The sequence below is a fragment of the Sturnira hondurensis genome, unplaced genomic scaffold (genome assembly GCF_014824575.4).
Source record: "Sturnira hondurensis isolate 20B ecotype Veracruz unplaced genomic scaffold, ASM1482457v3 Scaffold0007865, whole genome shotgun sequence".
Lineage (NCBI taxonomy): Eukaryota > Metazoa > Chordata > Mammalia > Chiroptera > Phyllostomidae > Sturnira > Sturnira hondurensis.
In genome coordinates this window covers 11,404,690-11,431,408 of record NW_028080496.1, presented here as the reverse complement: position 1 = coordinate 11,431,408, position 26,719 = coordinate 11,404,690, and the positions used below count along the sequence as shown (strand labels likewise).

Genomic DNA, 26,719 nt, shown 5'->3' with positions numbered 1-26,719 from the left:
AGTGTAGAAATACACAAAAACCAAAAGTCAAAGCCCCTATTCTCCATCCCAAATCCCCATCCCTTTTCCTGAGAGAAAACCACTAATGATTCTCTGAACAACCTTCTAGATAAATGTTCATCTGTGTGTGTGTTATCTCCTTTTCAACTTTTTTAGCAGTGACCAAACTGTTCATAGTGTTCTCACCTTGTTTTCACTTCATGACAGACCTTGAAACTCTCCCCGTAGTAACCCATATACCATATTTTTCAGAGTATAAGATGCACTTTTTTTACCACATTTTTTGCTTCATAATTTCCCCTCTATTTTCCTCCTGCAAAACCTAAGTGTGTCTTATGGTGTGGACCTTAGATGCACCTACGTTTTAGAGGAGAAAAATAGAGGGAAAATTTGAAGCAAAAAAAAAATTCTGTGGCGGGGGGGGGGAAGTGGGTCTTAAAGTCTGAGAAATATGGTAGATTCTGCTCATTCTTTTTAATGGCTAAACAGGATTCCCTAGTGCAGGGATATCAAACTCATTTTCCCCAGGGGCCACACCAGCCTCGCACGCTCGCCTTCAAAGGGCCGAATGTCATTTTAGGACTGTGTACATGTAACTACTCCTTAACAAGCAAGCGAAAGCTCAGCGTTGTTGCCAGGTAGAAACGAGGTGCCGGCCAGATAAAACAGGGTGGAGGGGCGGGTTCAGCCCTCGGGCCTTGTGTTTGCCACCTGTGCCCTAGTGTGTTTGTACCACCATTTATTTAACTACCCCCTCCTGATGGGCATCAGTTTAGTCTTCTAACGGTGACTGTCAAAGCGACGACCAGCTTTGACATCATTGGTTGGGTGCAAACATGCTATTTACGTAGTGAATGTTCCCAGAAGTGAAATGCAGGGTCGGAGGTTTCTAGATGTAGCTAAATGCGACTGCCTTTCCAAAAGGCCTTGATTTCCACTTCCATCAGGAGTGTGTAAGGATGTTCGGGGCAGGGGGACCCTTAAACACAAGAACAACTATTACATACCATTTTGTTTCTTTATAAATCAACTTCTCGGTCTGTCATATTTGTCTTGCTGAACTGCTGATTTCTATAAAATGATAGTTTCCCAATGTGAACATGGATTTGTCAACTGATCTTCGTATATCATTGGTTTTCTCTTTATATATTTCAAACCTGGTTTATTAGATGTCTTGATGTTAATACCTCATGTTTTCTTAGGGATGTAACCTTTTTAAAAGATTTTATTTATTTATCTTTAGAGAGGAAGGGAAGGAGAGAGGGAGAGAAATATCGATGTGTGGTTGCCTCTCGTGAGTCCCCCTCTGGGAACTGGCCTGCAACCCAGACATGTGCCCTGACTGGGAATCCAACCACAATCGTGTGGTTCGCAGGCCTGAGCTCAATCCACTGAGCTACACCAGCCAGAGCTGGGATGTTACCTTTTTTTTTAAAGATTTTATTTACTTCTTTTTAGTGAGGAGAAGGGAGGGAGAAAGAGAGAGAGAGAAACATCAATATGCAGTTGTCTCTAATGTGGCCCCCAATGGGGACCTGGCCAGCAACCCAGGTATGTGCCCTGACTGGGAATCGAACCGGCAACCCCTGGGTTCACAGCCCACGCTCAATCCACTGAGCCACACAAGCCAGTGCAGCATGTAACCTTTTATCATGAAAAGTCTCTGTGGCAAGGAAAGATCTTGCCTCATATGCTATTGTGCCTGACAATTCTCCCACCATACACTTTTATACTAACCTTTTCCTGGATTATCTGTTTCTGTGCTTGTATTTTCAACCTTTCCAAATGTCTGTCTGCCTGTCTCACTCTCTTCTTTTAGCTGAACTTTTCACTGTTAGTGACCAGCACGGGGCTGGATTATTGTTCCTTTTCACCCAACCTGAGAATCACTATCTTTTGAGAAGAACCAAACCCATTTCAAATGTACTATGTATACTGACCAACATGCTGACATTTATTTCTGCCACCTTGTTTCATGGGTTTTGTTTTTAAAATTTAAATGCATTCTTTCTTTCCTGTGTTTTTAGTATAATGCAATTTATACCAAACTGAGTTTTAGTGTCCCTGACTACCCTGGAATTTTTCCCCCTTTCAATCAGTAATTTGCCCTGAGAGGCTAATTCATGTTTGGTTTAGAAATTCCTTATGAAGCCCTGGCTGGTGTAGCTCAATGGATTGAGCTCGGGCCTGTGAACCACATGATCATGGTTCGATTCCCAGTCAGGGCACGTGCCTGGGTTGCAGGCCAGTTCCCAGCAGGGGACTCACAAGAGGCAAACATACATTGATATTTCTCTCCTTCTCTCCTTCCCTTCCCCTCTAAGGATAAATAAATAAAATCTTAAAAAAAAATTCCTTATGAGATTCCACAAAAACAAATTTAAGAAAGTCTACATATCAAGTGCTATTTTGGGTGTGTTTATGCAAACAATCAGGCCAAATTGGGCAACTCTAACTCTCGCTGACTACATACACACACTTATGTACTTTTATGTATATACACATACATGTGTGTACATGTTCATATGTATACATTCATGTACATTTAAACTCATCATTTTCTGTGAACACCTAGAGCTCATAGGTACTCTCCTCTCCTGTCACACGAGAAGAGACATTGACATATGTTCATTTCCCTTCTCTCTGGGCACCATTACATCCCTTTTTCAAAGTTCAATCCCCTCTGGGAAATAGTTTCAAGGTCTATGAATTTTTCTTGCATAGTTTTAAAAAATGTTTTAATTCATTGATTGATCTTAAAGAGAGAGAGAGGAAGGCAGGGGGAAAGAAACATCGATTTGTTGCTCCACTCACTGACGTATTCAATTGGCTGACCCTTGTACGTGCCCTGACTGGGATCAAATCTACAACCCTGGTGCATCAGGATGATGTTTCCACCAACTGAGCTACCCAGACAGGGCCTAAAGTGTGCATATATTTTTTTATTTATCTATTTTTAGAGGGGGGAAGGGAGGATAAAATGAGGGAAACATCAATGTGTGGTTGCCTCTCGCACGCCCCCTACTGGGGACCTGGCCCACAACCCAGGCGTGTGCCCTGACTGGGGATTGAAGCGGTAACCCTTTGGTTTGCAGGCCAGAGCTCAATCCACTGGGCCACACCAGCCAGGGCTATATATATATATTTTTTTTTTAATCCCAAGGTACCACTCTCCCCAATCTAATGGTGTGGGTCTGAACTGAGTAACTCAAACTTTGGGGATTATCCCCCAAATATTTAGGAGTCTGACAGAGAAACAATGTTAGCAGCTGAGGAATAAGCATCTTGGATATTTTCCCTTGAACTCTGGGGAAATAAATATTTAGCTTTCAATGAGGTTTTTCTTTTCCTAATTCTCAGTTCCATTCCATCATCCCTACTGGGGGCGACTGGGGAGAAAATCTCTGCCTCTCTCTGCTGCCTTCATAACTTCTGTGATTTTTTTTTACTTATGGGTGGGGCTGACGTGCTTGACAGGCAGGAACCCCGGGTTCATCCTCTCATTTTGCTTATAACTCAGGAGCCTTGGCTCATGGCCTTTTTTTTTTTAAGATCTTATTTATTTATCTTCAGAGGGGAAGGGAAGGAGACAGGGAGAGAAATGTCACTGTATGGTTGCTTCTTGTGCATCCCCCACTGGGAACCGGCCTGCAACCCAGGCATGTGCCCTGACTGGGAATCGAACCACGATCCTTTGGTTCGCAGGCCCATGCTCAATCCACTGAGCTACACCAGCCAGGGCTCATAGCCTTTTTTGAACATGGCTCACTTAGGACAAACACCCCCCAAGCTCCTCTCCCTCACCCATTTCTAATTTCGAATAGAGGAGAAAAAAAAAAACACAAGCATAACAGAGCACTGAACAAAAATCATCAGGATGGTAAAAGCAAGGCAGTTACACAAGAACAAAACTCCCAACAAAAGGAAGACTTAATAATCCTTCTATATTAATTTCGAAGTAACCGGCAATTGATAGCTGTGATCAAATCATGATCTCACTCATGAGTGAAAGCAAAGCTTCTTCCCCCCAAAACGAGGGGAATTCCAGACCCGGGCGTGAGAACAGGGGCCCAGGGCCACGGCGAAGCATAGCAGAACACTGGCTTTAGAGGGATACCGAGTCTTTCCGCAGGATGCTTCAGTAAAATCTTTCCGCAGGACGCTTCACTAAACGAGCATTTTACTAAAATGCTCGTTTTCGTTTGTAAGCATAAGGCTTCAGAATCCTTAACAACTCACTTAATAGGTTAATATTAACCAGCCTTCTGTTGGACTTATGATGACTTATAACTGCCTGTAAGTTGCTCATCAAAGAAACGAAGAAAGGACTTGGTTCTTTGAGCCGTTTCCATGCCATCAGGGGTGTCTCTGGGACCCACGGGTGGGCCTCAGACCCTCGATAAAAAGCCTACATTCTCCATGAACCATGCCAGGCACTTTGAACCTGCGCTCTAGACCATGTCCCTGCCCAAATGCCCTTTTAACCCTAATAACTGGCATAAAACCTGCTGTGTGACCTCATTTGCAAAACTGGTGAAACACAGCACCTACCTCATAGCAGGGCTACAGGTTAAATGAGAGGCTGCGTGTAAAGCGCTTTTTTACCCAGGGGCCTGCGGGTCATAAGTGCAATGAATGGCAGCTCGTGTGATTTTCCAAATCTGATTATTGGGTGACTACCTGAATGAATGGACAGATACTGCGTGACCTTCAACAGTTACTGAATCAAAAGTACCAAGAGGAACCTGTTTAGGAAGAAAATGAAATAGCAGCCCCTTTCCCCCTAAGATCGGTATAAACACTCCTAACAGCACTCAGTGCAATAATCAATGCTCTAGATTTTTCACATTTCACAGAAAAGAGACAAGAGTAAGTATCATGTGGGCTTCGCAACGGCTGAAGAGCAGGGAGTTGGCCTCGGTGTCTGCAGTGGGTTGAGGGGCGACCCTCCTCCCCACACTTTCGAATCCCAGGGACTGCTGGATGTGACCTTGCAGGGGTAACTGACTTAAGGATCCCAAGAGGAGATCATCCTGGATTACACAGTCAGCCTTAAATCCAATGACAAGGGTCCCTGTAAGAGGCAGAAGAGAAGACCGGACACGGAGACAAGGCCATGAGAAGATGGAGAGAGAGACTGGACTGATGGGGCCACAAGGAGTCTCCAAAAACTAGTGAAGGATGGACCCTCCTCTAGGCAGTGGTCCCCAACCGTTTTGGCATCAGGGACCGGATTCATGGAAGGCAGCTTTTCCATGGACCAGAGTGAGGGGGATGGTTTCAGGGTGACCCAAGAGCATTGCATACAAGCTCACCTCCTGCTGTGCAGCCCCGTTCCTACCTGGCCCGGACAGGTGCCAGCCTGTGGCCCAGAGCATGGGGACTCCTGCTCTCTAGAACCTTCAAGGAAGCCTGGCCCTGCTGACATCCACAATTCAGACAGACTTTCAGCCTCCATAAGTGTATGAGAATGAATTTCTGTTCTTTTAAGCCACCAGGTTTGTGGTACTGTATTATGGCAGCAATAGGAAATACGGCTTCTATCCACCACTGGCAATTATAGGAGGCACACACCCCAAAGGAGGGTGGCGAGTCCAGGTAACAGGACTCAGTTCCAGGTTCTTAAACAGTAATGATGCAGAAGCAAACACACCGATGCCCGAAATTTCTAGAAGACGCAAGAAGAAGAGGGTTCCTGCAGGCTCCCCTGACATGAGTCTGGCTGTTTGTCTGCTCTAGTTCCCAGATGAACAGGTCTGCAAGCATAATACTCCTAACAGGATATGCAGAGCCATTCAGGACAGAAAGATACTGCACCAAGCAAAGCTGATGAGCGCAGGCAGCCGGATAGAAGCACTGGCTGGTTCGACCCTTTCCTTACACGGGCATAACCTTTGCAAGCACAGTCTTTCCACACAGACTGCAATAATTGAAAGAATGAGAAACACAGAGAACATGCACATGTTCAAAACCATCATCATATAAATCTTCCTACAGGCCATGACCCATCACCTTAGTATGCCCTCACATCTTGTAAACGGCCATAAACTGGTGCGCTCCACGTTCTGACAAGCATGGCTGACTTCCGCTATCGGTTCCCACCCACCACTCTGGAGTCAGAACCCATGTCCTCGTATCTTCTACTCAAACAATGGTGTCTTCCATCTCAGAGGCTCCATGGGCAGTTGCTATGACACTGGAGGAATCAGATGGTCTCTAGCTAAAAATTCCAAAGGGTATATGGCATAGATTAATCAGGTCGCACTATGTTCTCCAACTTCACAAAAAAGCCCCACCCACACCGGAGTTTTTGCAGAGGATGCTCTTGGCTTTGCCACTGTGGAAACAAGACTCTCATGAGCCACTTCGCAGCGCATGGAGTGGAAACTCAGAAATGCTCGTTTAAGGTGGTTTTTAATACTGGCCCCCATTCACCGCCTGCCTCACATGTGGATCTCGAGAGCGCACGAGCTACCTGGATTTTATTGGCGTGCGCTCGCTCTTCACAACCTCTGTGCTGGGGAATGTGTTCAGCGCGCTGCCAAGGAAGAGAGACAAACCTTGCTTCCTGACTTTGTAACCAATTGCTGCCAAGAGTCCTGCCTAAGAGCTCCTCAAAAACCAGTCCCACTTCTTCCTTTTCAAATTGAACTTCAGGAAAAGAGATTGCCTGAACTTCCTTTCCCCCGTTATGCACTATAAAGAATTCGTTTTATTCAACGTATCTTTCGAGAACCTATTTTGCAGACACTCATTGCAGGGGACTTAGTAATGATCGAAAAACAGGCAAAAACCCTGCCGCCCCACAACTTACATTCAGGTGGGGTGATTACATGAAAACTAAGTGAAATATGTAGCGTGTGAGATATGGTAAGTACTCAGAAGAAACTCAGGGTGGGGGATACAACTGTTAGGACTGACCTCTTTTTTCCCCTCAGTCTACACTCGGAAAAGTCTTCTTCAAATGTTACTGTTTCGCTATAGCTTCATAATAGCGACACCAAATGTTTGCCTAAATCTTCTTCCATGGATGTTTCTTTTTAAAAAGATTTTATTTACTTATTTATATTTTTAAGATGTTTTATTTCTTCTCAGAGAGAGGGGAAGGGAAGGAGAGTGGGTGAGAAACATCACTGTGCGGTTGCCTCTCGCACGCCCCCTACTGGGCACCTGGCCCACAACCCAGGCCTGTGCCCTGACTGGGAACTGAACCAAGACAACTCCGTGTCAACTATTGAGGCGGAGCCTACCCTTGGGTGTGTTGTCACTTGCTGTCCGTCAAGTGAAACTACATTTTTCAGAATAAACTTCATTTCAAACCAATGGGGAAGGGGCACAGGGAGGAAAACACTGATATTTCATTAAACACCTATTATTTGGCCAGGCAGAGCGCCGGGCACTTTGCACTCATTCTCTCAGTTGATCCGCCCATGACCCCACCGGCTGGATAACATCATTCTCATTTTACAGAGGAACAAACAGATACTCCAGGAACTTGCTTAAGGTCACACAGTACGTGGCAGAGTTGAAATTTGAACTTTGCAGCCCGTGTATTTTGGTGTCGCCCCCCAAATTCCCCACTATTGGGATTTTTTAACTCCTCTTTTTCGTGGCTGCTCAATGTCATAGTCCTTGGCTCATTTTTTTAATTTTGTCTTATTTAGCAGAAATTACTTTTCTCTAATGCCTAAAAGCAACCTCACTTCCTTTTCTCTATCACCTTGAAATTGGAGTATGCTCCACTGAATGGAAGGAAACTCCTAGGAACTACAGTGACCATCGATTTTAAAATTCCAATGACCCCCAGAGTACTAAGATTACTGGCATCTTTTTTTCTAGAAAGATGACCACATTGCTTGGCTATTCCTTTTGTAATAGAACCTCACACCTAAGTCTCTAGTCGAGGGAATGCCCAGGCAGCCCCTTGGGATTCCATAAGACACCTAAGTGCTGGTAAAATGCAATGCAATCGGAGAGAAAAATCAACTGTGTAAACCAGATCTGGATAACTTCCAAGCATTTTTCTTTAAGAGCATCCTTTCGGCTTTCCCCCAACAACAGTTTCCAGGTCGGAGGAAGTGGGACGCACGCAGGCAGATGAAATCCAGTCCCCATTAACGCAGTTTTAACCCAGCAACCTGCCCCCTGACGCGGTGAGCGGCTCGCCCCTCCCTGTGTCCCACCAGCGGACGGATGTGAAGAAATAATGGAAAGCGCATGCGGTAATCACACAGGGGTCGCTGTCCCGGAGAAAGCCTCAGGAGGGAAAAGGTGCCCGGGGGCCCTCGGCAGGCCGGCCGCCCGGTCCCTCCCTCCCTGCCCTTAGCGCGCCGCTCGCTCGCTCGCTCGCTCGCTCTGTGTGTAGCGGGTCACCTCCAGGGTCGCAGCCGAAAATGCCCAAGAGAGCGCCCGGCCCCTGGGCCCGGCGATGGCTGCGGCGCCCCGCGTCCGCGCCCCGCCCCGCGGGGGTCGCTGCGCCCGCAGCGCCCGCAGCGCCCGCCGCGCTCACCACAGCTTCCTCTTGAGCGGCAGGAGGCTGCCGCGGTTGGAGGGGGTGACGCCGATGGCCATTTGCAGCACCGTCAGGTATTTCTGGTACTTCATCTTGTCCCCGCTCCGCTCGCGCGCCGGGCCCCGCCGCCGCCGCCGGCGCCGCAGACACAGCCTCTCCAGGCGCCGCATAGATCAGCTCTGGGCCATGCGCCGCCGCCGCCGCTGCTCCCGCCGCTCCCGCCGCCGCGGCCGTGCGTGGCCCGGGCTCCCGCTCCTGCCGCCGCCGTCGCCGTGCGTGCACAGCCGCTCCCGCTGCCGCCGCCGTGCGTGCCGGCCGCTCCCGCCCACACCGCCCCCTCCGCCACCGCCCCAGCGGGGCGCACCCGGCGCGCAGCGCGGACCTCGCACCTGCAGAGCCCGGCTCGTGGGGAGAGCCGGGCTTGGTGGCGCTCCAGCCGTACCGCCCCAGCCCCGGGCCCCGCGCCCCATGGGCCTGAGTCTCCCGCCGGAGCTCGTTGTCAGCCGTTTAACTTCCAAGAGAATCCCAACGGTAGGCGTCCAGAGCAGAAGAAAATGTATAATTACCATCTATTGGTTTGTGACCATCATTTGAGTTTTCTAGCCAAAAATGTTTGGAGACTTTATATGTAGATAAAATGCATATACATAAAATGCTTGTATATGCTATGTCTGTATAAACGTGTATATACATATACACATATATACGCACATACACACACGCCCACATACACGCAGTCCTCCCTTGCACAGTAGTTTGAAAGTGTGGAAACGACCATGAACCATGCAAAAGTATCTTGATAATCAATAGGAAAAATTAAGATAATTTCATGACCTTTAAAAATTGTCCAGACATTCCAAGCTGTCTTCACTGATAGTTATAAATGAATAGGGAAACGGGAAAAAATAGTAAAGCGAATCCCTGAATACCGTGAGTGTGAAAACATTACAAACATTGAAAATTCGAGCGTTTTATTTCTTTATGAGAAAAACATCAAGTACCTTGAACAACGGCATGGGGAATATAGTCAATAACATAGTAATAACTATGAGTGGTACTGGATAGGGACTAGACTTATTTCAGGAGGAGGGGGATCCCTTTATAAGTTATAAAAATGTCTGAACACTAAGCTGTACACCTGAAGCTAATTTAATATTGAATGTCAACTGTAATTAAAACAAAAAAGAGCAGCTTGCTGAACAGTGTTTGTCTTCTAGTGGAATTGTTATATGTGAAGACAGCATCATTCCTGGGCCTTGGCAAAGCATCTTGTTTGGGTCACTGACAACATTTCATCCCCTGCCCTTGCCCCGCCGTGAACTGCATCAGAGCCCTTTAAGGTGACGTCCTCTGGGACATCCTCATCGTTTTTGCCACAGCCATTTTCTTCATTCAGGTTTGCAGCCCTGAGTTCCCTGGCTGCAGCGTGAGCGACTCTGCAAAGACGGAGATGTCAACGTTCCCACGGTTAGTTTCTGTTCGTTTTTCATAACGCCAATTACATTTGGTTCCAAATTCACTCTCCCTCCTATCATTGTCATTTTTGTTTGTTTGTTTCTGGCTACACTTTCATCTCAGAAGGCCGGTTGCCTCTTTCAGTTGCCCATTGTGTATACAATGCTCTGGGGGTTGTTGGTGGGAGGTCAGGCGCCAACCCTGGCTTTACCGTTGTTGGTGCCTAAACCAAATCGCAGATGCCTAGAGGCGGATAGGGACCGGCTTCAAAGAACTGCTGTCATTTGTCACTGATCACGAGGAACATGTAGTTTACATGGTGATTTGTGGACTAAAGAACCAGCCGCATGTTTATAGTAAATGCGTTTGTTCTATACGCATTTCCTTGCAGTTAATATGCCACAGTTACTGCCATTTGAACCATATTGTTGAGCAACAGGTATTAATGTAACTAAATGATGACGGCTGGACCTGCAAAGCAAAAACTGCCTGTAGGCATTTATACAACCATCCCCCCTTACCCTCAGGGCATGCGTTCCAAGACCCCTAGTGGATGCCCGGAACCCTGTATAGTCCCAAACCCTGTGTATACTGTTTTTCCCCCTATACATTCAGACTCAGGATAAAGCTTAATTTATAAACCAAGCCATTTCACCGATAGAAGATTCATTATTGCTGTAGGTCTCAGCAAACTCAGATTGAACAGTGGAGAGGTTAGGAACGTTGCAGAGCTGGGTGATGAGCGCTAGGTTCTCTTCCCCAGCCCGACTCCAGAACATTGGCAACCTCAGGCCAGAGCTGGGTGGATCTTCCCACCAGGAACACCAGCAACTTTTGGGTTAAATCCATACATTTATTCACTGACTATTCAGACACTGTTTAGTACTGCTCCTCATGTGGTACCATGATGACATTTCCTTTCTCATAAGCTTTTTATTTTACCTGGAGTTAATTGTTGGGGTTTTCTTTTTTCAACGTTTTAAATTTTACTAATATCCATGGGTAAGTATTCTTGCATGTGCAACGGTCACAGGAAGAGCTGGGCAACACAGTTTTCCATGCACTCAGACTGGATGGAGACGCTACTCGTTTCATTTTTCTCCCGGACCCGCCCCCCTGGAGCCCTCTTCCCGGCTGCTCCAATCTGTACCAATTTCCTCCCTAGGCTTATGCCCCACTGTTGGGTCCCCTGTATTCTGGTCGTCATATTTTCTTTCTTGGTTTATTTACTTCCTCATTTTGATGGATAATCTCTTCCAATAACTGCCCGTGGATCCCCTGCTGGGAACTGGCCTGCAACCCAGGCATGTGCCCTGACTGGGAATCGAACCTCGATCCTTTGGTTTGCAGGCCTGTGCTCAATCCACTGAGCTACACCAGCCAGGGAAGATAACTATCAATTATTAATACTTCATTCCCTCTGAATGAAGCATACTATTTTATTCTTCTCTTTCACAGACTTGAGGGATTTCCCCCCCAAGTTTGCTTAGTTTAAAACCTGCACACCTCCCCTTCTTCAGGAAGCCCACCAAGATTGAGTCTTACTGCCAGCTGTTCTTCAATCCTTCTCACTTTCTAACATCCCTGTTGTAGGTGGGCATGTCCCAGCCCCTTCCAAGAAGTCTGTATGATCCATCTCTCAGATCCCTACAATGCTTTTCCAGTTCTTACACATAGTAGGTGCTGAGCAAATGTTTGCCTTATGAGCCCTGGCCAGATTGCTTAGTTGGTTGGAGCACCACTCTATGCACCAAAAGAAAAGGCTGCAGGTTTGCTTTGCCATCAGGGCACATACCTAGGTTTTGGGTTCGATCCCCGGTCGCGGCGTGTATGGGAGGCAACCAATCAATGTTTCTCTCTCACGGATGTTTCTCTCTCTCTCTCCCTTTCTGTCTCTTTCTCCCTCTCATCAGTCAACATATCCTCGAGTGAGAATTTAAAAATAAGTTTGCCTTATGAATGAGCTGACCTTCCATTTAATATGTAATAAACATCCAAATTTTAGGATGTATCAGTTAGCAATGATACTGGTACTAATATCAAGAATGTGTTATAATGGCTTAAACAAATGAAAATATTTTGTCCTCTCATGTAAAACAGTCATTAGCCTGCCAGCCTGGGGTTTGCAAGGGGGTTCCACCAAGTCATGAGAGGTTCAGGCATTTTTTAATCTCTGCTCTGCAGTCTTCAGCATCATGTTTCCATCTTCAGGGTCACAACGTGGCTGCCAGAGCTCCAGCCGGCTTGTCTGCATTTTAGGAAAATAGAAAGGGAAAGACAAGAGGCCAAACAGGCTCTTTTCTCATTCAAGTCAGTCCCCCTTGAAGAGAGTTTCAGAAAACACCAACCAAAGACTTCTATGTAGATTTTCACTGAATACCCGCTTAATTGCCAGAGAGGCTAGGAAGCAAAATTTTTTTAGCTTGGCACACAGTCCCCCTGGACAAAATTTGAGTTATGTTCCTAAGGACGAAGGGGGGAGAAGACATGGGGTAAGCAACCTCCAGTCTTTGCCATAAAGAGTCTTCATCATTCATCAGTCAGTAGGACGCTATCTTTTTTTTTTTTTTTTACGAGTGTTACCTGTTTCCTCAAGATTTTAACATTTCTCTTCAAAGGCTCTAGGTAACTGAAACGGATCCACACTCTGGCTCACACGTCCAGGGTTTTAATGGGACACAATCCGCTCGCTACTCTCTTCTCATCAGATGCGCCCCGCTTGCTTTCCCTGCATCTCTCAGTAGGTGTGGCACCATCTGCTGTTTACCGCCGTGGATCCAGAGCCACAGCTGGCGTCATCAGACTAATCAAGAGGTGGGAGGGGACAAGGTCAGCGGTGAGTTAGTGGCACAAATCGCCGGGAAGTTAAAAACCCCTTGGTGATCACATTTGCTCCCTGCTCCATAAAATATCCAGCGTGGGATTTTGATAGAATTCTGTTACCTTAGCTGTCAGCCATTAGAGGCTCACAGGGTGAGTCTGATTCTCAGATGGCTGACATGAAGTATGACGCTTCAAAAAGGTAACCAGCGAGGCAGGTAAAGAAACAGGTATCGTGTGCTCATTCTTAGCCCATCATCGCCTATGTGTTAATTCCTCCTAAAAATAATTTAGGATAACTGAGGTACAAGAGACTGAAGATAATAATTGATCGATTTAGTCACCAATTTCATTTGATTAATAATTGTTGAACACATAACTATTTGCCAGGCATTGTGTTAGGTACTAAGACTTGATGAGAATTGCTTAAATGGAGACATTTCAGAGGTAAAGATATGTTGGTGGTGATCCTGGACAAGAGAGAAGCTGAGATGAGGAATCTGAAATGAGCTTCTACAGAAGAAGAATCCCAGAAAGCCAACAAGAAAATTCGTAGCAGAAACTAAGTTTGGACACTTTGTAATTCTCTGTAAGTCACACAACATTAAATTAGAAATTCTTGAAAGACTCGGGCATAGATTGTTGATATGAGATTTTAACATGTATACATTAGAGCCCTGGCTGGGGTGGCTCAGTGGATTGAGCACCGGCCTGCGAACCAAAGGGTCGCCAATTCGATTCCCAGTCGGGGCACATGCCTGGGTTGCAGGCCAGGTCCTCAGAGGGGGCACGTGAGAAGCAGCCACACATTGCTGTTTCTCTCTCTCTCTCTCTCTTTCTCCTTCTTTTGCCCTCTCTCTAAAAATAAATCAATAAAATCTTTTTAAAAAATTCTTTAAAGAAGCATGTATATGTTAGACAATCTCGATGAATAAAGAGAAGAAATAGAATAAGTGGTTTACATAGTATAATATAGAAATAAGGTGTCCTAGAAAGTCAACTATTCCACTTGAAAGATAAGAAAGAAGTTTTATCAGCTTACAGGCTTAGCATGCCATTGAAAATTCTTAGGCTTCTTGCAGAAATTCACACAAGACACTACAATAAATGAAATTTAAAACTGAGACCCAGAAAATGGTCATTAATTTAAGAGCAGGTCATTTTGGGGTGGAGGGGGAGTAAGAATCACTGTATTGGCAAAAATGTAAGTTGGTTCATTTCAATGGACTTACTGATACAATCAGTCACATCTCAGCCAAAAGTCATGAATTTGGAAACCACGACAGTGGATGAAACTTGCCCATACGATGCCCAATTCAGCGCTGCTGGGGGCCTGCGCCCTGTGGCTCTCGGACAGCTTCCCTTGGACCATCGGCTGGTCTGACCTGCTTGTTTTGTTCCCCTTAGTTGGGTGAATAATTTATCATCTCCAAAACCCAGTGTCCTCTTAGGTAAGTTGTGTTTCAGTAGAACCTTTATGATGTGCTATACATACTCCACTAATTTTGTAAATGAGTTTTGAAAGGCTTAAAGGGATTTTATGTACAAAGTTTAAAAGACTGATTTAGATTGACCAGAGTGGTTAATAAACTTAGGAAGATTTTGTTTCTTCCATTTGTAATCCTCCTCTGGTGTATTTGAAATGTTCGAGCTGGTCAATAATATTTAAATTGTACTTTGAAATAGCCAAGGGAATTTGATTAAATATATAACTATGCTAAATACATGATTTAACTGAAAGAAAAATAGTGAGAATGATTATTCTTATTTTGTTTAAAACCGTGAACATTTATCAGTGAAATAGGAGCTCTCAGTGAAGCTTATTTGTCTAACGAAAACAAAAATTTTATCTTTGTAGCTATGATACTATAATATGGATTAAAACAAGCAATACAAGGATTCCTTTCTCTGCACAAAAGCTCACTGGGGCAGTAAAACCACAAAACTCAATTAACCAGTGACAAAGGCGGAATAGGCTGCTGGGTGGCCATGGGCCGATCATTAGGGTGTGTGAAGGTCTGCATTCCTAGCTCCACACTCCCCTGGCCTCCCATTCATACAGAACACACCGTGCAGGGGAATAAGAACGCGGGAAGACTAATCCCCGGAGACCGACAACCTGCCTGGGGAGAGCACGAGGGCTGGGATTAGAGCAAAAAGACAAGCAGGACTTAAGACAACTCCCAAAATGTTAGATCAGACTCCGAGGGGATGTAGAGTGTAGACCACTGAAATACTCGGTGTCCAGAATAAAAAGCCCCTCCCTTCGCCGAGTGTGGAGTTTCCAGGCTGCCCAACTTCACTGCACCCGGTGCCCTCAAAACTGCCGGGTAACACCCTTGTCCACTAGAGCAGAGGCCACACGCAGGCCACCTGGCAACCTTTCCTAATTATCCTAATCATCCATTCATAAAAAAGAACCACCCTGGATGAAAACCAGCAGCATTAAGAAGACCAAAGTGATGAGCCCTCACGGGTGTGGCTCAGTGGGTTGGGCATCAGTCCTGCAAACCGAAAGGTCACCAGCTGGATTCCCAGTCAGGGCACATGCCTGGGTGGCAGGTTTGGTCCCCAGTTGGGGAACGTGCAGGAGACAACCGATGTTTCTTACATTGATGTTTCTCTCCCTCTCTCCCGAATCAGTAAGCATGTTCTCGGGTGCGGATTAGAATGGTAAGTTAAAAAGACCCCTCAGTCTTGACCTTGGAGTGAAACTGCTGGGTCATGAGAGGGACATATCTCCACATCTGATGGAAAGCTCCAAGTCAGCCAGCACTTGGTGGGGCGAGACAGGGCTTGCTGCCGATCTGACGATTGTGAAATGATAGCTCATGGTAGTTTTCACTTGCCTTTTCCTGATCATTCATAGAATCGAGCCTTTCCTGTTTCCTCTTTTGTGAACTGCCTGTCTCATAATCTTCTTATTGCATTGTTTTTTCCTTACTGATATATATATGTATACACAGACTGAATTAATCTCGTAAGGTTGTACGCATTGCAAATGTCATCGCCTAGTTTATGCCAACTGTTCACTAATATCGGTGTGCCGTTTGATGAGTAGAAGTTTACATTTCTGTGTAGTTCAGTCTGTTCATCTCTCCCTCTGTAGTTTGCGCTTAGTGTCTGAAATATCAAGAACCATTTTGGCAACTTTGCAACAGCTTTGCCTAATGACACAGTGCATTTTTATATCTACATCGGCAAATGTGTCAAAATGACAAATATGCCTAAATTATACAGCTCTAACCAGCTTTGAATATTGTCATTAAAATGGTAAAGTTGAAGGAAGCACTCTGGCCAGTGGTTTCAAAACGTTTTGCTCCAGTTAGGCGTCTATTCAGTTCTTTCGCTGCTGAAGTCCGTGGCCAAGAGAAGCAATTAGTGCTCGTGGGTGGCGAGCCGGGAGACTCTCAGCTCTCCTCCCACCCCATCCTATTGTTGTTCTTAATAGCAGATACTTTTCTAGTTTTAGATTAGTTTCTTTATAACCTTAACCTAAAAAGTCTGAAACAGTACCAAATGTCATGGGGAATGACTTCAGGTTCTCACCACCTGATCTTTTTTAATGATTTCTACTTTAGCCATCCACATTATTATCTTAACTCTAATCTGAGCAGTTGCTTTTACTTAGCGCTATCAAAAAGTAATGGGGGAAAAAATAGAGTCCTGCTCTCCTGCCCTGGCTGGTGTGGCTCAGTGGATCGAGTACTGGCCCGAGAACCAAAGGGTCGCCAGTTCGATTCCCAGTCAGGGCGCATGCCTGGGTTGTGGGCCAGGTCCCCAATGGGGGTGCGTGAGAGGCAACCACACCGTGATGTTTCTCTCTGTTTCTCCCTCCCTTCCCCTCTGTCTAAAATAAATAAAATCTTTAAAAAGAAGAATACAGTTCCAATTATCCATACCTACCTATGCCTCCTTAGGAAGGCAGCATAATTTGTATAAGTGAAGAAAAATCTTTCTGTGGTTTTCTTCTTCGAACATAGACTAGTGGAAGAGAGAGAAGAGCAGTTTAGCAGAGTCTTTGGATATTCAAATAGGGCCCATTCTCCAAAGGGATGGGTAGTGATTTGGCAATGGAGGGCAGAGAAGGAGCAAGAAGGGAAGAGGGTTCAGTAGTTTTGGTGGGGCCCTGGCTGGTGTAGCTCAGCGGATTGAGCGCCGGCCTGCGAACCAGAGGATCGCGGTTCGATTCCCAGTCAGGGCACATGCCTGGGTTGTAGTCCAGTTCCCTGCAGGCCAACTCCCAGCAGGGGACGTACAAAAGGCAACTATACATTGATGTTTCTCTCCCTCTCTCCTTCCCCTCTAAAGATAAATAAATAAATAAAATCTTAAAAAAATGGTTTTGGTGGAAGCCTGGAGCCTGAGCTGGTGGATGTGGTGAAGGAAATTTTTTAAAATTATTTATTTATCTTTAGGAAGAAATAGAGGGAGAGAAGCATCGATGTGTGAGAGACACTAACCCCATCACCTCTGGCACGCCCCCAGCCAGGGATTTGGCCTGAAACCCAGGCATGTGCCCTGACTGGGAATCAAACCAGCCACCCTCTGGTTTGCAGGCAGACACTCAATCCACTGAGCCACAACAGCCAGTGCAGGGAACTTTGTTAAGAACAAAGATTGGAGATTCAAGGCGACCACACCTGGTAGATTCTGTTGCGTATGCATGTGCCAGTGTGAACAATGCTATTCGGGTGTGGAAATGTCTGTTTTATGTGTTTTCATTTTCTTCCGATAAATACCCAGAAGTGGGATCCTGGATCATAGGACAGTTCTGGCTTTAATTTTTTGAGGACCCTCCACAGGGGCTGCAGCAATTTACATTCCCACCAACAGTGCACAAGGGTTCCTTTTCCTCCACGTCCTCTTCAACGCTTGCGTCTCAGTTTGGTTGGTTTTGTTTTTGTTTGTGGATGACAGGATCCCAGCAGGTATGAGGCGATGGCTCACTGTGGTTTTGATTCGCATCCCCCTGATCATTAGTCACGTTGAGCATCTTTTCATAGGCCCGTTGGCCATCTGTTTATCCTCTTTGGAAAAATGTCTCTTCACATCTTCTGCCATTTTTTAATCTGATTGTTTGGATTTTTCTGCTATTGAGCTGAATGAGTTCTTTATATGTTTTGGATGTTAACCGTTATCAGATACACGACTTGACCTGATTTCCCTGCATTGGGTAGGTTGCCTGCACTTTCAATATTTTGCCTGGAATCTCTCCGGTGGAGTCATTTGGTAAAAGAGCGCACAGGGTGAGACACCTTGGCGTGACCGTCCTCGGAAATGGCTTACCTCTCAGACAGACGCACAGAGATCTTGAGGCCACGTCTAAGACACAGCCCGACAATGAATCAGACGCTCAAGCTCCGCCCTCCGAGCCCTGACTAATCAAGGCAGGGGGCTCCAGAGGCAGTTAAGGCCACATCTAGCCCACACGAGACTGCTCTTACAAGAATCCCGTCTGTGTGTGCTTGGATGTTTTTGGGAGACAGAACCCCTGAAACGGTGACCTGTTCCACTGCTGAACCAGTCTGAATTCCAGAAAAGTCTTCTGTTTGGAGAGCTGACGCGGCCTCCTCCCTCCTGAATACGGCTGACCGCATTCAGAGCTAGATATTTTAAGATTTTAGATTTAGATATTTTAAAGGTAGGCTTTTTGACTCAAGCCTCAACACCTTCCAACTTCTTGTCTATCCCAAGTCATGATTTCAGAAACAAGTGTTGGTGTGTATACCGTTTAATTTACAGATTGAATTTTGCCCAGCACAGTATGTTTAAGAAAAGAGGAAAGTATGTAATAGATGACTGAAGATTTTAAACTATCTGAAGAACCCTGCCCGGGTAGCTCCATTGGTTATAGAGCATTGTCCTGATAGGCCAAGATTGAGGGTTCAATCCCCAGTCAGGGCACATCCAAGAATTAACCAGTGCATGCATAAGTAAGTGGAACAACAAATTTCTCTCTCTTTTCCTCTCTAAAATCAATTTAAAAAATTAATATCTGATGACGCAAATAAGTAGACTGATGAGTATAAGTGTATTAAATATTTGGCTGGCTTAGCCATTTGGTTTGACCTTGTGGAAGCCCAGCGCTTGAAGTCGATCTTGCCCTGACTTTTTCATAACTTATTCACTGTTGGCCAAAATAATTGTCTAAACGCAGCATTGTCTATAGTTGGCTTTCAGCGGATGATGCAAAGGGGGAAGCAGGAACACACAAATTCTGAGAACAGCTGAAGGCAAAGTGCCCTGTTACATCATTACGGACCCAAAAAAAAGTGCCCAGATCCAACAAGGTCTGATGCTTTGCGCACAAGAATGAAAACCAGGGAGCAAACACACGTGAGTGGTGGAAGGATCGTTTCTGTGGTTTGGCACTTCCGTCAGAAGGTGCCTCAGACCCCAATTTAGGCTGACGTGTTCCTAGTCGGGGAAGGTGGCTATAAAAAGATAAGACTCCTGAAAAGTTATGACCAATACAAAGAACAAGATCTTAATCACAGCCTTATCAACCCACAAGGAAGGGTCACGAACAGCCTGAATCATGTCTTACTAAGACAACAACCCCCAATTTTCCTGATGATGGTTTGGTGCCAACATTTTGTCGTCTGGCCTCCAAGTAGCTAGCTCCCAGAAAGTTTTAAAATGTGGGTTTGTTTTATATATAAAAATACATTTGAGGAGAAACAAAAGGCGTAAAGTATGTATCTCGCCACACAGTTAAGAACTTTAAAAATACTCATTAGTGCACGCTGTTTTTCAAAACATTAAAATAAGTGAGACAGTTGCTTTGAATTTATGAAAAATAGCACATATATAATTAATGACTTTTTAAAGGGTTTTCCAGGCCTAGTAAAAAGGCTATATATAGAAAAAAACAATGTGGATTGGTAAGGATGAAAAAATAATGTAGACATTGTCAGATCAAAAATAGTCCTTTGCATACATGTAGTCTGAAGACAGTGCCCGATATTCTCCACATTTACCTTTTGTCTTCAGTGCCTCAATGGCATGAGAAAATCTTCAAAGCAACAGAAATCAAATGGATCCTGGCGGAACACAAAAAGGGTAAGAAGAACAAAATTGTCCTAAATATATAACAGAGAAGATTGTTGGGACTGCCGACATCTTTTCAAAATTGATTCTGAAACTAGAGCGTGATGATGCTCATCGAACAATGTAAATGGACTGCCTCTGAATTGTATGCATTCCGATAGTTAAAATGGAAAGTTTTGTTGGATGTATTTACTACAATTTAAAAATGAGGTTTTTAAAAAAATCTCCATCATTCACTTAAGTATGCCTAAAGGATCCACTCTGTTAGGAACCTGCGATCTGGGATTTTAAGGAAAACAGGATAAGTCCAGGTTGAGTTTGCAGGATTGCCCATCGTTTTCTTTGTGGACAACCTGCAAAACATCTGCTAACTCCTGGGCAAGTGAGGGGCCCGGTGGGCGTAACCAACAAAGAAGTGATGGGCGCTCCGGCCCAGACTGACTCACACCCAGGGATCTTTGCGCATTTAGCTGGTCTGACGTCACTGCTGAGCCAGTTGCAGATGGGAGCAGGCAGGTGCCAGGGCGGCTGGCACTCACAGCGTCCAGCAGAGTCAGCTGATGGTGACCTCGGGTAGCATAAGTGGCCTTTTATGCTGGAGCCCTGCTGGCCTCCCGGAGGCACAATCCCCCATTCTTTTGTTCCCTTTTGACATTTGTGGTCTTGGAGCCTTTTGGACTTGTGCTGCTGCAAGTGATAGAAAATGGGGGTGGGTGAATATTTTTGTAGGGTTTTCTTTAGATGAGGAAAACACTCCTGGTGGAAAATAAAACAATGGCAATGCCTGGGAAGGGAGGACGACACCAGGAAGTGGAGCCTGTGAGCAAACAATTCCATTTTTTGTTTTAAAATGTAGGTGGACCTGGCACCATGCCAGGCCATCATGGACGATATTAGACTGTCACAGACTAATGACATCAGCCCATATTCTGGCTTCCTCGTAATTACAAGATAACTTTCATCACAGTGAGGCAGTGCAAATCAGGAGGGTTTATATAAACCAGGGTCCAAATTGTTTATGCCTCCAAGGAGGAGAAAGTCTAACTACAAGAAACTGTGCCAAAATTGTCCAGGGTATTGACGCATTCATTGGTTGCCTCTTGTATGTGCCCCGACTGGGGATCGAACCTGCAACCTTGGCGTATGGGGATGATGCTCTAACCAACTGAGCTACTACTTAGCCAGGGCCTATGACTTTCTTAATAATATTTAATTTTCTCTATCTTACTTTATTATGAGAATAACAGTATATAATATATATATATATATATATAACATGCAAAATGTGTGTCAGTTGCGAAGGCTTTCAGTCACTAGTAGGCTTCGAGCAGTTAAGTTTTGGAGGAATCAAAAGTTATACAGGGATTTGACTGAGCTGAGCACTGGGGCTGGTGGATTTATGGTGGGACCTGTCGGCTCAGGAACTGTCTCTGCAGGGCCGACGATCCCAGCTTCCTTATTTCCCCGGCTAAGGGGGGCCTTTAAGATCATGCTCCCCATGCCACCCCTTTGGCCCTCTGCAGCCTGGCTTCACCCCGTGACCATGGACTCAAAGGAGGCTCAGCGGCTCCCAGCTCAGGGCCGTGCTGGTGGGGGCTGGAAACCCCCTGGCTGACCACTCTGCTCAGTGCTCTCAAGTAGGCAGGGCTACCTCCTGCTGGCTAGGGGCACCCACCCAAGCAGCTCCTTGCAGATCCGGTGCATTGTGCACCCCTTCGTGCCGGAACGTCCCGAGGGATGCTCAGCACCTACACCAGGCTGGTGTAGAAGCCTCTTCACCCACCACCCTTCAGAGAGGAGGAGGAGGTAGGCTTGTCTGTTACATCTCCGCTGGGAGAGCCCCCCTCTTCCAGACTGAAGAAAGCCCCGAGGTCCAGCAGAGACTGATGGAAGGAGGTGGTTTAAGCTACCAATTAGGTCTAGCCCATTTGAATGGTGGCTACCAGGATGCAGCAAATTCACGATAGCCTGGCTATGAAACCTAGTGTCTAGCCAGGGAGGGCAATTGCTGCTCTCGGCCCTGGGCAATAAGCCTCTTGATTCTCCTTCACAATCAAAGAAGTTGGAATGAAACAAAGCTTATGGATAAAATGCATTGGTTTTTGTATTCATCAAATACTGCTTTCACTACAACTGCTTTATAGGGTCCAAGGACAAGCAATAAAGAAATATATAATCCAGTGGTTGTAATGGATAAAGAGAATCACTATTAAGAACAGGCTTTTTGCCCTGGCTGCTGGCCTGCGAAGCAGAGGGTTGCTGGTTCGAATCCCACATCCCCCGTTGTGGGCACACAAGAGGCAACCAATGGATGTTTCTCTCACACATCAATATTTCTCTCCCTCTCTATATCCTTTCCTTACCCCATCTCTAAAAATAAATAAGCAAATATTGAAAAGAAAAGAACAGGCTTTCCAAACCGTAAGTTGGGTGTTAATCATAGTTTAAATATTGCCCGGACGGTTGACTGTAACTATGCAACTGAAATGCTTGCTGTGACTTGCACGTGAATTTGTTTGTGCCCGATGGTCTCCTGCCCTCAGCTCCACCTCCCACAATGCATTTCGGTTGCCCCTCAAAAAATAAAATGAGAACTCAAGTGTGGGCGCACGTGCCTTGGGTTCTAGGACACAGGGTCACTTCCAGAGCACGGAGCCAGCAAGCTGGCGGTTTAGCCTCCACACTCCTGACAGCTGTTTCTTTCTCTCAATGTAATTTCGCAGAAAAATATCCCGAAGGGGCGCACTGCCCCAGATCTATCAGAAAACATATTTAAGAGATTCTGTAGTTTTATAATGCAAAAATCTAACGCAAATAATCGTGTCATCAAAGGGTTGCCATTTCAGCCATGGTTTATCCAGAAGCAGGCAAAGGGGTGTTGAAAGCACCCTTAGCTACTTTGTAGAGACTTAAGGAGATGATGCCTGGCAAGGGCTGAGAAATGTGTCCCATCCAGTTGCTCCTCGACGTACGATCGGGGTCACACCCCAAAAAATCCATCATCAGTTGAAAATATCCCAAGTCGAAAACTCACTTAATACACCTAGATTACTGACATCATATGTCAACCTGGCCAAGACTCTGCCACATTTGGGCAACGATCTTGAAGTTTCATCCCAAGAGTCATTTATTGCCTTCCTCTTCTTGTCACCAGAAGCAGCAGGGGACACATGGTTTGTAGACGTGACAGGATGGGAAGATACCAAACACGCTGTCCGAATGCATTATGGCTCTTAAGAGCCGGCTGCTGCTGGCTCTCACACACCTATACACACTCTTGGATCTATTTTGAAATCTTATGAGTTGAATGACAAATCCCCAGCGTATGCTTAAAGACAGTGTATTACAGAAACACTACGACCCAGCAAGGCTTAATTTAAAATGAAAGAACCCTTGATTAGGAACTCCATTCATTATTAATTAAGAGTGAAAGCTTTATGGTTATCTTAATCAATTCTATGAAGCCATTTGAAAAATTCAATTACATTACTGAAAAGACTTGCAAACACTAGTGTAGCAGAAAGAATGATTTATTATTTTAATAGCTAGTGCCAGGATGTGTTTAATGATGCAAGCAGTCTCTCTGTTTTTGGAAAATATTTTGATTGGAAGGCGGAGCCCTTCAGTGGGAGGTGGTTGGTCCTGGAACCCCCACGAGGAAACAGTGACACCACGCGGCATAAAAACTAAACAGAAGTTCAGGAGAGAGGGGAAGAGATGGGGGGAGGGGAAGCGGAAAAGGGTGTGTGGTTGAACAAACTGGGTAGAAGCTTAAGACTTCTGGAGACATTTGTCAGTGAAAAATCCACACCCCGCCATGAGTTGATCAAAGTACTTTTTAGAAAAAAAATATCTTTACCCAAGGATATGCTTTGATTTGAGAGAGAGAGAGAGAAAAACATTAATCATTTGCCTTTTGTATGCACCCCGACCGGGGATGGACTCAAACCCACAACCTAGGTATGTGCTCTGACCGGGGACGAACCCACAACCTTTTGGTGGACCTGACAGTGCTCCAACCAACTGAGCCACCCGGCCAGGGCTGATCAGAGGACTTTAAGAACATGGCATATCTGACGTTCCATGTATAGTTGGTTTTGCGTCAGGAAAGCTCCACCTCTCCGCTCAACCCTAGGGAGAGGTCTGCTTTGTGTAGCGGACTTTGGGGGAGCCAAAGACAGAGAGGGCAGGCTGACTTCCTCATGCGGCAGATGGAGCAGAGAGAAGAGCAGGGTAAGGGCTGGTGACAAGGGAGATCAAGACTTCGGCCAGGGCACAGAATCAGGAATGGCCCCTGGAGCCCACGCAAATCTTGGGAAGGGTGTTGGTCTTCCCTTCAAGGATGTAATGGGGATTCAAGTCAATTTTTAAAAAATATCTTATTTATTTATTTTTAGAGAGTGGGAAAGAAACATCAATGTGCGGTTGCCTTTCATGCGCCCCCTACTGGGGACCTGGCCTGCAATCCAGGCATGTGCCCTGACTAGGAATCGAACCCGCAAATGTTTGCTTCACAGGCCTGTGCTCAATCCACTGAGCTACACCAGCCATGGCTGTCAAGTCAATTTTTTGATAAATCTCAAAAGACTGAGTCATCTGAACTGATAATATGCAGTATGATTGGAATATATGTGATCTGTTTGTGATTCGTAAGATTTTTGTCTCTTAAGATACACAAGCACATGCAAATTAATTCAGAGTTCCACAATCAGAATTTATAAGACAAAAACACAGGTAAACATTTTTTATACTTTTTCATTGGGAAGAAGCTTCTAGGATGGCATCAGACTTGAGAAATCAAGTAGGGCCCTGGCCAGTGTGGCTCAGTTTGTTGGAGTTCTGTTCCTTAACTGAAAGGTTGCAGGTTTGATTCCCAGTCAGGGCACATACCTAGGTGGTGGGTTCGATCCTCGGTTGCAGTGTGTATAATCCCCAGTCCAGGCACTTACGGGAGACAACAAATTGATGTTTCTCTCTCACATTTCTCCCTATCTCTCTCCCTCTCTTTCAAAGCAATGAAAAAATGTCCTTGAAATGAAAAATGGCTTGATCCAAGTGCATAAAAATTAAGCTTTTTTTGCACAGAAAAAGAAAGCTATAGAGGCCCTGGCTGGTGTAGCTCAGTGCACTGAGCGCGGGCCTGCGAACCAGACGATCGCGGTTCAATTCCCAGTCAGGGCACATGCCTGGGTTGCCGGCCAGTTCCCAGCAGGGGCCAGTTCCCAGCAGGGGATGCACAAGAAGCAACCATACATTAATGTTTCTCTTCCTCTCTCCTTCCCTCCCCCTCTAAAGATAAATAAATAAAATATTTAAAAAAAGAAAGCTATAATAAAAGCTACAAAAAATAAATTGAGGCAAAATGTTTGTGATGCATGATGAGCCATGCTAAGTGTTTCTCATAAGCAAAGAGCTGTTGTAAGTTACAAAGAAAAGAATAAAAAACTCAATGGAAAAAATAGGTGACCATCTCACCAAAAAAGATGCAGAAAGCTAATACAAACCCAGGTCAAGAATACCACTTCATTCATAGGCAAGAGATGAAAAATGGAAACAAAATGGCTGACTCCAGGATTTTAAGAATTCACCATGCCCAGTGATGGTGGGGATGTGGAAACAGGCACTCTCTCGTGTGTTATTTATCGGAGAATATGTCAGGATAATCTTTTTGGAGGACAAATGTGCACTAGCTCCTTTGGGTGGGATATGGTGCTCACAAGGGTATGCTGAGGGGCGGGACAGTGAGGGTGCCGGGAGGCTGGACAACAGTGTGGTCAGGATCTCGGGCTCTGGATCCAGGCAACCAGGGGTCAGATTTTGCCTTAGCAACTTCTTAGCTGTGTGACAGCAAGTACTTTCCTGCCTGGGCCCGATCTGGAAGCGGAGACAACACCATTCGTACCTTGTAGAGGGTTGCGAAGATTAGATATACATGTTAGAGGAATGCTTAGCACGTGGGTACAGTAGCTCAGTGGGTTACCACATTCCATTCAAGAAAATGGAGCAAACCTCCCTTTGACCAGGAGATCCCTGCCCCCTCCGTGACATCCTGGGATGTGACTTGGTCAGGATCATAGCTGGGACTAAGCCAAGTGATGATTTCAAATACAGGTATTCTGGCCATTGAGGGTTTGAATTGGGCCAAGGAGCTAGCTAATAAGTTCACTGGCTTTCCAGGAAAAAAGTCTTTTTCTTTTGAGGGGGCCATAGAAAGGACTCTTTCTTCCTTCTTCTGGACACCGCTATGTGGGGAAAGTGAGAATGAGGCAGATGTTTTAGGCATGGCCCTGAAGGACCTGGAGTTCCTGGATGAAGCCGGTCCTGAAGGTGGGTCTATTGCTGTCTTTCCAGGCATAGAGTGGAGGGGTGATGTCACTTTGAGCAGTCTAGGGTGAGGTCAAGAGGCAGTGACATGGGGGCTGTAATTTTACATGGGAAGCCATTTCAAATCCAAGTCTGGGGTGGCCTGCAGGTGTTTTGGCCTATAATAGTAAAATCATCTCTCTGATGTACGGTACGCTAGGCTTGGGAAAGTGTTCTCACATTCAGATCTCATGTGAGAGTGACTCTGAGGCAGGGCCTGTGCCCCACTGCACAGATGAGGAAAGGACAACTCAGCAGGGCTGTGTGCTCATCCAAGGCCACGTGTCTGGTAAGACACAGGCTTGTTTCCACATCAAGGTTACTCTCCCCAACTTTGCTCCAAAGCCCAGGCCACTGTGACTCCAGGCATTCCCCACCAAAACACAGAATGAGTGCCCTGCTGCCCTTGAGGGACCTCTGGATGGTCAGAAAATAGGAAAGAGGCAGGAAGACCCTCACTGGGATACTATGGTGGTCACTGAGGCTGCTGTCTCCAGGGCAATCTGACCTCTGACC

General features: G+C 45.7%; 1 protein-coding gene across 8 annotated transcripts in view; it reads right to left on the bottom strand.

Annotated features, from left to right (window-relative positions):
- TJP1 (tight junction protein 1) overlaps nt 1-26,719 on the bottom strand; it is a 209,110-nt gene that overhangs the window by 166,548 nt on the left and 15,843 nt on the right. For 2 of the 8 annotated variants that reach the window (XM_037053766.1, XM_037053767.1), the window contains exon 1: nt 8,510-8,682. The exons of the other annotated variants lie outside the window; for them this stretch is intronic. In XM_037053766.1, the coding sequence (XP_036909661.1) occupies nt 8,510-8,682 (173 nt within the window). Of the gene's footprint in view, nt 1-8,509; nt 8,683-26,719 lie in introns of those variants that run through there. 8 annotated transcript variants of the gene reach the window in all.